General features: G+C 42.1%; 1 protein-coding gene across 1 annotated transcript in view; it reads left to right on the top strand.

Annotated features, from left to right (window-relative positions):
• Positions 1 to 14,527, top strand: part of mbd2 (methyl-CpG binding domain protein 2) — a 49,375-nt gene that overhangs the window by 7,652 nt on the left and 27,196 nt on the right. Inside the window, exons 2-5 of the mRNA XM_050053197.1 lie at positions 1,369 to 1,528; positions 8,840 to 8,980; positions 11,280 to 11,370; positions 11,461 to 11,638. Of these exons, the coding sequence (XP_049909154.1) occupies positions 1,369 to 1,528; positions 8,840 to 8,980; positions 11,280 to 11,370; positions 11,461 to 11,638 (570 nt within the window). The remainder of the gene's footprint in view (positions 1 to 1,368; positions 1,529 to 8,839; positions 8,981 to 11,279; positions 11,371 to 11,460; positions 11,639 to 14,527) is intronic.

Below are 14,527 nucleotides of genomic sequence, written 5' to 3'. Positions count from 1 at the left end.
CCTTTTGGCACGAAACTGTCACTGCGCCAAACTGGATCTGTCGACACCTCCCCCTGCTGTGCCGCCACACCCATCTCAGTGCACCTCGGTCTGCCAAACTACCAAACTGAGCGCGCCTAGGGTTGCGCTGCTCGAAACTAGCTCTGCGCGGTGTTCGCCACCCTGCGCCACCCTGCGCTGCGCCGGGAAACTAGAGCCCTGAGTGTTTTTGTAGCTCTAGCAACTGAGTGTCAGGTCCTCTCTCTAAGTGATTGCTTCACATCAGTTTCAGGAGATGCATTCTCTAGTTGAACTTTAATTCATATCATATTAATAATCTAAACTACCCAGTTTAATAGTTTAGAACCAGGAACTAAATATTTGGATGAAGTCGCTCATGAAAATAAGGTAGGCCAGTCAGTAGGTCACACATCTAATTTCAGTGTGCCGCATACAGAAGTATTTAATCAACAATTTAATTGTCTTCTGCTGGGATTTTAATAAATATCTGTTTAGACTTGTATTGGCACATACCCAATGTTAAAAGACTTGGATTGGGGCCAAGAAAAAAACAACATCCCTAATTTAAGTGCTACAAAAACAGCAGAGCCATCAGTTAATTACCACCAGGGACGCTGACCAGCAGGTCCTGTCTGGCTAGGGGTCCTGACATCTATGAACAAGTCAGAACAAATGATCAAGTTCGAAATGATAAATCAACAGCATATTTTAAAGTAAATGATTGAATTAAAATGTCTGAAAAAGATCTCAAATCAGAATTTGAACTCAACAGTAGTATTACTGAAATAATAACAATAAAGACTCTTGCCAACATCCCCTGTCACTGGTCTATGCGCAATGCATGCTTGTCTACCCCAAGTCATCACAAGTTAGCTCACAAAAAATCCCCAATAAAATGCATTGCGCAAGAACACGTCTGGGCCCTTGGATAGTACTTGACTAAATGTGAACACAAGCACAAACAAGAACACAGGTTAAGAAAAGCCTTGCGTCTCAAACTGCGTTCAGGTCCTGTGGGTGGGAGGCGTTTCCATGGTTGCACCATCAGTCGACTGAAGATGGCAGCTGACAGTGTTAATAATGAGGAGTGTAATTATCAGAGTCGATGAAGAGTTTATCCAGTGACAGAGTTAAACATTAACTTTGATGATCCAAATGTTTGAGGATAAAATGAGACTTTAGGTAAGGTGTTTTGAATGATGGACAGATATGAGGCAACATGTGTGTTCTGTGGACTGCTGTATTGTCTTGTAGTTTTTCCTGACAATTGAATGTCTGCAAATTATATTTTTTGGATATCTAAAATTAAGATAATGATATCTTTAATCACAATATCTTTATCTGTCTGATTCTCCTTCTTTCCTTCAGTCCTTCAGGGAAGAAGTTCAGGAGTAAGCCTCAGTTGTCCCGTTACCTTGGAAACACAGTGGATCTGGGATGTTTCGACTTCCGGACAGGGAAGATGATGCCTGGAAAAATGCAGAAGAACAAACAAAGATTCCGACATGACCCGTTTAGCTTGGCCAAGGTAACACTGATGGTCCAGGGCTGTGGCTGTGCTGTGGTTGTGTTGTTATCAGATTATCAGATTAACACAGCTCTTCCTGCAACAGGTCAACAGTTCAGCAGGTCACTTGACAAACACTTAACCCTCTCACTCACTATCTTATGAGTGTTTTTGACAGGGACTTGTCTCAGTCAGTTTGGGTGTTTTGACCAGGCCTTTCTCTGTCTCATCTGTGTTATGTTCACAGACTTCTGTCTGGGACATCTCAGGCTTGTTGGTTTTCACTCTGACTTGTCTTATTTTCACTGATGCTTTGATTCAGACTTGTCTTCTAGGTTTTTTGACTTTAAAGCTATAGTGCGTAACTTCTGTCGCCTCCCAGCGGATAATGTATTATTACAACTAATAAGCTGGCGGCACTTCCATGTACACAGAGTAACACTCGCCACACACCGTGTACACAGAGTAACACTTGCCAGTTGCCACACACCGTACACAGACTAACACTTGCCTTTGTGGTAGGATCCACTTCTGAACCGTGTCTCGGCTGCTTCTCCGCCATGTTGCTTTCTCTTTCTCCCTGCGCTCTACCTCTTGCTATGACACTCTCCGCTCTTCCTCCCCCTCCCTTCTTGTTGTGAGGAAGCATTTCCTGTGTGTCAGCGTGGGAATGTCGCCAGTGGACACGCATACTAAAAATGATATATATTGAAAAATACCACGAGATGTTAGAGGAGCCGATCGGCTTAATCAGCATTGTGTCATCTCCTCTAGTAGTGGCTTGGGTGAAACGGACATTTACGGACCTGTAGAAGTTACGCACTATAGCTTTAACTTGTCTCAAGATTGTAGACATTTGAATCCAAATAACTCAATCTTTTGGACATTTGAATCCAACATGCCCTGTGGGTGTTTTGACACAGACATGTCTCTGTCATTTCAGTGTTTTGACTCAGATGTTTTCGGTTCTTCTCAGTGCCTTGACTTGGAATGTTTCAATGTCATGGACATTTGACTCTTGTTCTCCGCGTATTTTGACTGCTTTATGTAACATTATAGGTTACCCAATGTAGAGATGTAGAGAAAATTAATGAGAGTATCTGTAAAGCATACAATCTTCTGCCTGCCTACATATAAATATTGACCTTTTTCTGTGGTGTTGGCATTTCAAATCTGATGCCTGCAATGCTCATCAAGCATGCGTGTCTAATGAGGTGCGTCAACTATCACTTTAAGTGCGTTTGGGCCTTCAGACTTGTCTTGTGGGTTTTTTTTTTATCTCAGTCTCATAGGTGTTTTGACACCTGTGGGTGTTTTGGCTTTTCTCAGTCTCCTGGCTGTTTCACTCAGACATGTCTTGGTCTCATCTTGGACATGACTTCAGTGGTCTGGTGGATTAGTTGTTTGTCCACACCTCTTTAATTGGCTGCATCACATCTAGCATTTTCAGCTGCATTTTCCTGACATCTAAGAACAAACCTCACAACAAGCAGAGTGCACTCATCAACATGTTCTGGAATCCATCATTTTAAATTGGAATGATCATACAACCTCTGGTCAGCTCACACACTGTCCACACACACACACACACACACACACACACACACACAGGGCCATACGTGACACAGGGGGGATAAATCCTCCTCCAATATTAACTGATTCTAACAAAGCCCCAAAGTGTTAGTACTGTAGCTCTTATTTAGAACTACTTGACAGCCAATCAGAAACAAGGATTTTCCACAGCTGTGTGTGTGTGTGTGTGTGTGTGTATGTTCGTGTGTGTGTGTGTGTGTGTGTGTGTGTGTGAGGTCAAGCGTGCGTGCTGGCATGCCTCTACGCACGTATGCATGTCTGTGTGTTGTTTTGTGTTTGTGTGGTGCAGTCTTTGTACCAAAGATAACAGCAGCACTGACTCCTCCCAAACAGCAGAGCGTAGAGAAAGAAACTTCTCAGTGTTCCTTTTTAAGTGAACAAACACACACACACACACACACACACACGCACAGAGTGACAAAAATCAAGAGTGAAGTTGAGGTATGAGGAAGGAAGGTCTGACCATCAGGTACAGTTTTCTGTTTATAGACTCTCATGTGACCTTCATGACCTGAAGTAACCTGGAATACCAGTGGAAAGTCCTGCTCATGTCCCATAGAGGCTGCAGTGTTCATTACAACCACAACATGAAAGTGACAGCAGTAGAGCTATAGATGTAAAGCTTGTTCTGATGATGGCGCTAGAGGAAAGGTCATGGGATTGTTAACATCTGACGTGTTCATCCTCTGGGGAGCAGGAAGACGATCAGAGCTCGGGTGTACCAGTCATCTCAGAGCAGGAAATCAGTCCTCGCAGGCCAAAATGTTTCAGAGTGATGCTTTTAGAAGTAAGCACATTTTATGAACTTTGATAACCTGTGAAATGGTTGTCAAAGTTTTCTGGAGGTTTTCTGGTTTTCTCCAGAGATGTCCTCAGGAGATGAAGGTCAGAACGAGAACTTCTGTAGGAGGAGAAATGAGAAATGAGCCCTTTAAAAAGTTAAATATGGACTTATTATTGAGGCCACTGAGTTGTTTGTCGATGTTTACTTATTGTTTATTGTTTACTAGGCCCTAGCTTTTGCACACACCTTATGAAATATTATTTTGAGATCCAGGGGTCGTGTAGACCAAAGCGTTTTTCCCTGAGGCCAGCAGATTTTTCGAATTCTTTGCAATGGGAGCACTGTGTATTTACAATATACTACAAACGGGAGCAGCGTGACGAGGCACTGAGCGCCTATTCTCTGCTGAGCGCAGGATGTTTGGCATTTTGAGTTGAAAAAGGTTCAAGTTTGGGTAAAATGCTGTGCTTGTCATTGTCACTTTTTACCCAACTCTTCAATCACAGTGGAGGATGGGAGGGACAAAAACACAAAGACCAACTGTCACATCTTATAGGTACAATTGTTGAACAGCAACAACACCAGTGGAGGAGAAATAATTATATTTATTAAGATATTGTTTCCTTTCATGAGCCCACATAGACTGGTGAGCCTGTCCTCTCTCCCTACGTGCTTCAGCCTTCCCTTCATTCTTTTACTTTTGGGGATATTTGATATCATAGCAATAAGACGCAACCAAGGCGTCTTAGCTGAAAAAACGCTGTGTTTCCAAAGTACTCTCAAGCGCTCCCAGCTGAGCTTTTACCAAGGAGCGCCTGGCGTTTCAGCTGGGGAAAAAAAAATGCTTTGGTGGACACAACCTCTTAAGCCTAGTTCAGACCAATGAGTTGTGTTGACATGTAACAATTTTAGAATGTTGCAGAGAAAAGTTGCAGCGGTGTTAACTGGCTGGTCTGAGCACACCTCAAGCCAGCTGATGGTGTCACCGGCAACTCAGTTGGTCAAATCGCTGGCAGCTGGTTTTAGAATGTAAGGCTGGTCACCTGTGCCAGCTTCCAATCGGCTTGTAGCGGAGTCTGCTGGTCAAGTCAAAATGACCGCAGATGGCATGTTCCTTTGCTGCAGCAGGTGCTCCGTTCCCACCAAGCTTTTTGTTTCTGTCCTCACGGTGTGCCAGTGTCAGACGGTGGGTTGCTGCTGCTGCTCGCTGTATGTGCTCAGGTTTTTAGGATGTTGCATAACGGCACACTGTAAATAGTTACCTGTTACAACTCGTATCATTGCGTATTATTGGTCTGAACTGGGCTTTAATGTATGACGACGAAACTTCTCAAATAAAGATGAACGCAAGCGTTTTTTTCACTAATAAATTGATGAATGACTCTTTTCAGATTGCAGTGCTTTTTGTAGTTTTTTTTGTGTTTTAGCAGACTGTAAGTACTATGTTCTTTGGTATGTTTCTTGTTTGCTGTAGCTGTCTCACTCGTCTTGTATGTCCATGGAATGTGTTTTATGGATTTAGCGGTGGTGGAAGCCAAATCCAAATTACCTGCAGTGTGGGGCAATGAAGTGAATCTTGGAGAAAAGAAATGACACATTCTTACTAAAAGTTTAACATTGGATTCTTCTTTGCCTTTGGACTCATTTGCGGTTGGCAAACCAGCTTACGGGTTCCTTTTAGGTTGAATTCATGAGCAATAAAACACACCAATGCTCAGTTTAGCACACTCAGGGGTTTAGCTGCTGCAGCCGTACTTGGTCTGCTATGACCAGTGGCTTATGGTGGCTAATGTCAACAAATGTCGCTGATGAAGTCCCTAACATATAGCTGAAAGCTTAAAAAAAGATAATAAGTGGGCCTTAACTAAAGTTTAATTTGTCACACATACCCAATGTCAAGAATAAACTTCCATCCTCATATGTTGTTCACTTACTTGATGACTATGTGCCCATCTGTTGGCCATGTCACAGTTTTTCTTACAAACATAAAGCAAGAAGAAAGCACTCTAGGAGACATGTGTGCTGTTAGCTGCTTATTATTACATTCCATTCAAGTCAGGCTGCCCTGTGATGATGTCTTCAAAGCAGCTGGTTCAGAAGAATCTTGGAAAATGAGAATAAATTCAAACACTGTGCTCAAAATCAATCACAGTTTATTATATAGTGCACTAATCACCTTCCAGCATTATATGTGCAGTTTGAGTGTCAGACTTCTGAATCCTGGAAAAAAAAGGTGTTCATGGCATGTACGCTACCCACAGTATAAAGTGCCATATTTTGTACAGTGACTGCTGTTCAGACTCGCTTTCAGCTGTTTCTTTTTTTTGCATTGTATTTTTGCATATATAACCTTGATCAGCAGTTCCCAAACTTTTTAGGCCACGCACAGCCTTCTACAGTCCAACCAGGTTGAAGCACTCTAAAGTTGAGTTGATTTCTGGTTTTGCTGGGCTGCTGTGGTTTATGAGCTTAAACCGGTTTGATTGTAACAAACCAGCTGAACGGGCATTTGTCATAATGACACGTTTTGGCAAATTAAAAGTAGCCTACATCAGCAACCAGTGCCAATGGTGTCATGGTGCTAAATCCAACTTGTGTAAGTAATAAGCAATTTGACAATGTGATTAACATAATATTATGTTTATACACTGACTGACTGGAGCAGCTAGTGTTTGACAGGTCATGTGTAATGTACTCCTGAGGCCAGGCAACATGACGGAGATCAATTTCAGTTGAGGGTGGGAGATGTGCTTGCCAGGCTTTTTGGGGTGACGGACGAGACGAGACGGCTTTCTCATTTCCCTCTTAAAAAACGTACAAACACGGAATGGGTGGCCATTGTTGTTAAGCTGGTAGTGGAGGTAGTAGCAGAGCCAGTTCTCAGTATGTTCCACTCAGGACTGGCTACTGAGTGAAGTGCAACAAATTCGGTACACTGCTTTGTCCTGAGGTTTGGCTTTATATTAAACTGGTAGAAAATTTTAACACCTGCCCAACACTTACACACCTCCAATCTCTCACACTTTCAAAAAAATCTCGGTTTGCCTATTTATAGCCACATTAAAGTCATCAAGTTTAGTTAATGAGAGCACACGTTTACCATTGCTGCTACAGCTTCCAGACCATGGTCAGAAGGCACAGAGAAGACTTTGTTTTGCCTCTAGGACCTAAGTTGATGCTCATTCCAGGGCTAACTTGCTTCACTTTACCTAGGAGCTGGGAAGCAAAACAGGGAAACTTTACTTGGGTGTTGACGAGCTGCAGTGTTTATTCATAGGCAAACTGAAACCTACACTGTACATTTACTACCACTCAAAAACGTTACCACTAATTTCCTCTCTGCTCCAATCACCAACAGCTTTTTGCTCTGAGCGCATCCACTGTCACGCTCTACCTCACTTGGTCACACACTCACTATGCACTGAGGTATTCCATAAATAAGCTATACCACTCATATAACACATGTAGCAAAATATTCAAGAGATCCCAACAATGCGCTCTCGAGATTCAAATAAAACTGAAACTACACTGAAGAAAAGTTTTATTAAATTGCAACACATAATTGCAAAACAGAGAAGAGGATGGGTGACACACTGCAACTGTCAGCAAAACCACATGTCATCATAATTTGACTGAGCAGCTGAAACAGAGACGTCAGACGTGTAGAAAGGTTCAGAAGAGCTCGGTTCTCCTTTGAAGCACAGCTGGTTTTAATGCTGATTGTCTCTATCATTGTCCAGCCTAATTTAGGTGAAACCACATCCATGTCCACATGATGAAAGCAGGCTGCCAGACATCAAGACCCATGGAGGAGACTGCTGCTAGCTAGCCCAACCTGCAGTCCCTGTTCCTCACTCACCACCAGTTGAAGACTACAAATCAAAAAGTTGCTTGGGTGTTGGAGGGTGGTTTGAGCTGGCAAGTTGCTACAGGCACTAAAACTTAGTCTCTATGAACTATGACTGCTACAGTAGTCTGAAAAATAGTGATAGTGGTAGTTAACAGGATTTTTTGTTTTTCATTTCAACCAGCCGCCAGATTGTGGGAAGTGTGTGCAGAGGAACGGCGTTTGGCTTTTGCCAGCGATGGGCAGGGAGCTCCTGGGGTTGGTAGCACAGGGGGAAGCCAAACACCTGGAGCACCCTTCTCATTTGCCAGCAAAAGTCAGCAAAGTCGGCCGGCAAAAGAGCAGGGTGCTTGTGGCACAAACATCTGCACACACTGCACACATTGCAGTAACAGAGCTGGTTGAAAACCAGCAACAGTGGTTTCAAAGTCACTGATGGACTCAAGCTCTGCCGTTTCACAGGGCGCCCAGCTATAAAATGCATCTTTGAGCCAGCACCTCACTTCCTGCCCTCTCAGTCACTGGGCCTGATGCCTGGCAGCCTGCTTTGTCATGTGTCCTCCATGTTTTCTCTCTAAGAGTGAGATGGGAAGACTGATACCAAAAGTGTGTGTGTGTGTGTGTGCGTGCGTGCGTGCGTGCGTGCGTGCGTGCGTGCGTGTGCGTTGTCATGGTTTGTACCATTCTGCTGCTGCTTTTCACACATCATTACTTGGGAGTACACACATACACACTTCCTGTTGTTGTCTATGAAACCTCAATGTAGAGTTAACCATTTAAGCTCAATTGACACATATATACGCACAGACATATAAACACATACACACAGTTTACAGGATCAGTATCACCCTGTCTCACATTAAGGAAGGTGCACCAGATCAGGAAGGAAGGAAGGAAAGGAGGAAGGAATATAGGGAAAGAACAATGGAAGGAACAATGGAAGGAAGGAAGGATGGATGGAAGGGAAGAAGCAAAGAGCAAGAAAAGGAAGGAAAGAAAGGTGGGAGGGAGAGAAAGTAGGAAATACAAAAGGAAGTAGGGAAGAAGGACAGGAGAAAGTTAAGAATACATGTGACCAACACCTAGACTCTGTCTCTGTCTCTTCCAGGGAGGGAAACCGGACCTGAACACAGCCCTGCCAATCAGACAGACGGCGTCCATCTTTAAACAGCCCGTTACGAAGGTTACAAATCACCCTGGCAACAAGGTGAAGACAGACCTGCAGAGAGCGAGCGAGCAGCCTAGACAGGTGAGAAGCTAACACACTCACACAGACACAGACTCATTGTGGTGTCGCCATGGTAATGCCTGGGGGCGAGGTCAGGCTGTTACACAGCGCTGGAGGAAACCAGGTTGTCGTGGTGACATAAGCCACTAGAGGGTGCTGAGGTATCATGGGGAAAAAAGCAGCATGGAACACAGTGTACTCTGCACAGGGAATGAAAGATGATGTGATGACAGGCAGAAGGAGAGAAATTGCCAGAGAAAGAGGGATGAAAAGGAAAAAAATAAGAAGGAAGAATATGATAAATGAGGAGAGAGTAGAAAATGTAAAGGGGAAGGAGTAATCAAGAGATCAGAGAAAGAGGCAAAATAGAAAACAGAATCATTAAAATCTCTATCATTCTTTTATTTGTTTTCTTTCATTATAGTCAAGTCTGTAGTGTAATAAAAGTATCTTATAAAAATGCAGTATTGTATAGGTAGTAGTAATGTTACTTTTTAAAGAGTATCAGGTTTGTATCAGTATCAGAAACTGTGTAAATCACCAGTTTCATCACGATATGAGTTCATATTGATTCTTTGGACGAAGGTGAGATATTTGCCGATATCACAAAGTCTGCAACGATAGAATTTCAATTTGATGTGATTCAGGGACCTGCAATCAATATGAGACGATATTATATGCCCACACAATGTATTACAAAAGAGGCTGTCACCCCCTTTCTTTTTTGTTTTTGGCCATAAAAGATAAAAACAACACATAAATAATAAGTGCCTCCACTAACACACATGAAACAGCACATGGGATAAGTTAAACTTCAGGGCTTTCTGGTGGAAAGCACTTTCTGGAAGAAATCTTTTCATTTTAACCCAAACCATGATCTTTTGTATGCACAAAAGAACACTGAAGGCAAACTTCTTTTAACAGCCATAAAATATGGTTTACCAACAAGATCATTTACCAAAGATATCAAAATCAGCTCATTAATAACTGTCAAGGTTCATCGACAAAACAATAGTTTTTTGCTAGTCACTCATAGCAGACTTAATAGCAGCTTAATAAATGATATGTAACATTATCATTTTTCTTACTCAGCTATGGTTTAAAGTCACTGCATCTCTTGACAGAACAGCTGGTTGAATTTCAGCCTGATTGTACGTTTTTTTCAGTCGAACATTGTTGAAACAGAGCAGCTAATGTTGCTGTAGTTAGAAGTTAGTGTAAGATGCTTGTCCAAGCAGATACGTCGTGTTTTTATCTTGTAACAACATTGTTTTCATACGGCAGTTGATTTGTCTGCTGACCGATATTTTTGTATAATGAAAATATTTCCACTCTGCAAATTTTTTTCCCAAGTAAATAACATTATCCTCATTGTCTCTCTCCTGGCTGCCTGCCATCTGCTTGCTGCTTTTTGATGGTGATGCAGAATTTCAAAATTAAGGTGTAACCTACAGATGATGATATGATTGATATTTTAACTTCGTCGTTTGCATTGATGATATTGGATTGTTTATTACTGAATCGATATATAGATCCAGATTGATGGATTGCTGCGGAAAGCAGCCCAAGCTGACCAATCACAGATCTTGTTGTCCTCACGTAGTGTTTCCATAACCGCTGTCGCCTGGACATGTACTTACATTTTTGAGGAAATGTATGCAGCTACACTGTAGCCTACTGAGTAACCCTGTTGTTCTCACCTCATATTTCCTGTAAAGATACTGTATTGTTGGGATACCTTTGTGACTCTTTTTCTGTAGGTCAGGATCAACAGTAAAGTTTTGTGGTTGTATTTTATTCCATTGTTCATTAGGCTCGGGGGTGTCCTTTTTTTCATAACTTCATAAATTCCTGAAATTTCACGGGGGCATATAGTAAAAGACGGCATTTGTGTGCAGCACGATACCATATGATACAATACATCCTCATTACAGCCTCTCCAGTATGAGGTTAATGGAAAAATAAGCATCTGTACTTATGTACAGTACTGAAATCATAAATACCCTGGTATACTGTAATGCTGTGATACCACCCAAGTCTAAGATTCATCCTTGCGATACTTAAAACTGATCCACTAAAAACACTTTCTGTAGCTGCTTCACAGTATACCCAGTGGTTGCCATCGGAAAGCTCTTAATAGTTTGGTTGGCATCAACAGCATCCCAACACAACAGCAGGCTCCAGCTCGGGCAAGAAGCCGATCAGAAAACAATGAGACTGAAGGAAGGAAGGAAACTTAACTGAAACTACCGGGATCCTACAGTCCACAGCAAATATTCAAATCTGTCTGCTATCTATCTGTCTGTCTGTCTGTCTGCAGTTGTTTTGGGAGAGAAGATTGAAAGGTCTGCGGTCATCAGATGTCACAGAGGAAGTCCTGCGGACCATGGACCTGCCCAAAGGCCTGCAGAGTGAGTCTCCATATCATAAGCCTGAACTCCCACCATGCTTCAGTTGAAACCTCTGACCTCTGACCTCTCTCTCTCTCTCTGTCTCTTCAGGTGTCGGTCCAGACTCCAGTGATGACACTCTGCTGTCTGCCATCGCCAGCGCTCTGCACATGAGCTCTTCTCCGATAACAGGACAGACGTCTGTGGCTGCCGAGAAGAATCCTGCCATCTGGCTCAACACGTCCCAGCCGCTGTGCAAGGCCTTCACTGTTACTGATGAACACATCCGGTGAGAGACACAGTCAGACAGGCAAAGATACCGTCCAAGGTTAAAAAAAAAAAGACAAGTGCATGCTGGTTAATTAAAAACAACAGGAAGTCTCACAAATCAACACACACAGCTCATGGGGCCATTAAGGTACTTTAAAACCCTTAGTGTCTGATTGCCCCAGTTTGACTCAAAACATACACTCTCTCAAGATTACAAGTAGGTCAAATATAAACACATGGACATGATACACACAGTTTTTTAGATTCATGATACAGGCACTTTCTGAGGATATCTTTGATAGATTTTGCGAATAAAACAAATTTACCTGCAGAACTTGCCTGATAATCATCATCAAGTTTTCTTCACTACCAAAGTAATCCAGTGATAACAGTCTGTTTATCTGTGGGTACATTGCAAACTGGAACTTCTAATATCTAATTTTGCTTACTTTTAATGGTGCTAATTGGATGACAACGGAGACTCTCAGGAATGTGTACTTATACCAGCTGATGTAGCTCCAGTTGCTGCCCCTTTACACTCTTTGGCTATTCTACAGCTCTGGACCAAAGAATTAGTAATCATTATTACTGTATTTCAACAGCCCTCTCATTTAATGAGCAGCATCTTCAGTTTTGACATTCTTTTTTTTTTTTTATAGAAACTTTTTCTTTATTTTGTACATGATAGAAGAGGCTGGTGACTTATTCAGCAATAATTCTATGTTTCCTACTTGACATTCATACTGTCAACCTTGAAGCCTTGCAATGTGTATTATGATTTGGGGGAATATTTATACTGATACATTCCATCATGTTGCATCAGATGTCTTTTGAGCTCATAGTTTCTAAAAACTTATTGTTAACCTGTTTAAGTGAGACTAGTATGTAGCTTTTGAAAAAAGAAAGAACACAGTCTTTTTTGATTCAATTGCTCCCCAATCCATAATTGGTGTGATATAACCAGTAACTTATTGTGGCTTATATTAGCAAACTTTGGATAGATATTGCTGTGTAACTGACATTACTGAGTCAATGCTACTGTTACACCATTACCTTTTCCCCAACAAAATTAGTGCATGTATGTGGGTTTTTAAATATGAGGTAACCTGTTAAAAATTGAGCAAAGTGTTAGTTCAGACAGGACATGATGTCAAGCTCAGCTCACTTCCCAGCTACATCAGCTGATCTCAAACAGCCCAATCAACTGATGGATCAGCTGACTGATGGAAGGGATCTGATAGATCACATTATTCTTTTCTATGCAACCAATTGGCAAATCTCATTCAGGATGCCCTATTTAAACTGCTCTGGCCTGCCTACTGTTGCTGCTTCCTCTGCAAACCACTTGCAAACCACCTCCACCCCAGCTCTTCCTTTTCATGCTGTGCCTGAGTTATAAGTGTCATTGATACCTACTCTGTTCTCTTCCCGGGATCTTTGCTGCTGCTCCCCGTCTTAGGTTTTATATGCAGGGGCATGGAAGGGCAGGGAGGATTGCTCTCTCTGCCTCAGGCTTTCCTCATATATGCATGGAAGGGCAGAGAGATGTACTTTCTCTGCTTTAGGCTTTCTGCATAGGCCCTAGAAAAGGCAGAGAGGCCCTAGAATAGAGCCATACCGCTAAATATAGTACTGCAAATGGAAACAAAGCTTTCTTTGACTAAAGTGGTCCTGACTGAAATAGGCAATAGACTGCCTTCCTACTGCCAGTGAGTATGCCTTTCTGTTTTTGTTTGTGTCTGGTGTGTCGCGTTCAGCGTCATAAACGGGCTTGAAAACAGGTTAGTAAACAGTAGAAGGCAGAATGGGGGCCTGTGAAAATGTTACGGTAGTTACTTCATACTGTTCTCTTGTTTATTCAGTTTCGCTCTCAAACTTGGTGCGGACTGCATTTTGAATGAAGTTCAAGCGCTGCTTGGATGGAGACGGACCATATTTTGGTGCAGCCCATCATTGTATTGTGCTGGGAAGGGGGCTAAAATTAGCATGTCCATCTGGGTGCCGTATTGCCATCACTGCTGATTGGAGCCAATATGAGCTGGAGCCAACACTGCAGAGTCAGTAAATACTGATTGCAACCTTTCCTGTTAAATACAAAAGCAGGCATTATTGGGTTTCTTTGTCCAGTGGGAAAGGGCTTGAGTCATCATTGAGTGAGTGCTACTGTTACACTATAACCCTTTTTCCAACAAATGTAGCACATTGCCAGCAAACCAGAGCCATGTATACAGCTCTGCAGTAGGTAACAATGCCATCTTGTTTTTTATTTTTCCTTTTTTTCTGGTGTGTCTGGTGTGATGTCACGGACGGGCCAGAAAATAGGTAAGTAAACGATAGAAATCCACATGGAGGCCAGTGAAAATGTAACAGTGGTTACTTCTTTTATATATCTCTTACTAAATCAGTCTCTCTCTCTCAAACTCAGTGCCAACTAAATTTTGAATGATATTCAATCGCTGCTTGGATGGCGATGGACAAATATTTGTTGTGACCCATCGTTGCAACATGTGGCCAAAGGGGCTAAAGTAGCACATCCAACTGGGTGTAGTATTTCCATCACTGCTGATCAGAGTTGATCGGAGCTGGAACCAATAAATACCTGTGACTACTGCAGAGTAATTTGTACCAGGAGTGAATGCTGGTTATAACCTTGCCCATTACATACAAAAGCCAGATGTTAGCGAGTGTTACTTTATTTTGTTTTGTTTATTTAGTCCAGTCCAAGGGGCTTATGTTTTAGCAAATATCAATGTCCTGTAACAATTTAGTGTTTAATGTTGTGTTATATTCCATTTTCTTACACACACACACACACACACACACACATATATATATATATAGATATAGATATATGTGTGTGTGGGTATATATATATATATATATATATATATATATATATACAGTATAT

This window comes from Epinephelus moara, chromosome 9, assembly GCF_006386435.1.
Source record: "Epinephelus moara isolate mb chromosome 9, YSFRI_EMoa_1.0, whole genome shotgun sequence".
Taxonomy (NCBI): domain Eukaryota; kingdom Metazoa; phylum Chordata; class Actinopteri; order Perciformes; family Serranidae; genus Epinephelus; species Epinephelus moara.
The sequence above is the reverse complement of the archived record's forward strand: the minus strand, read 5'-3'. Positions and strand labels throughout refer to the sequence as shown.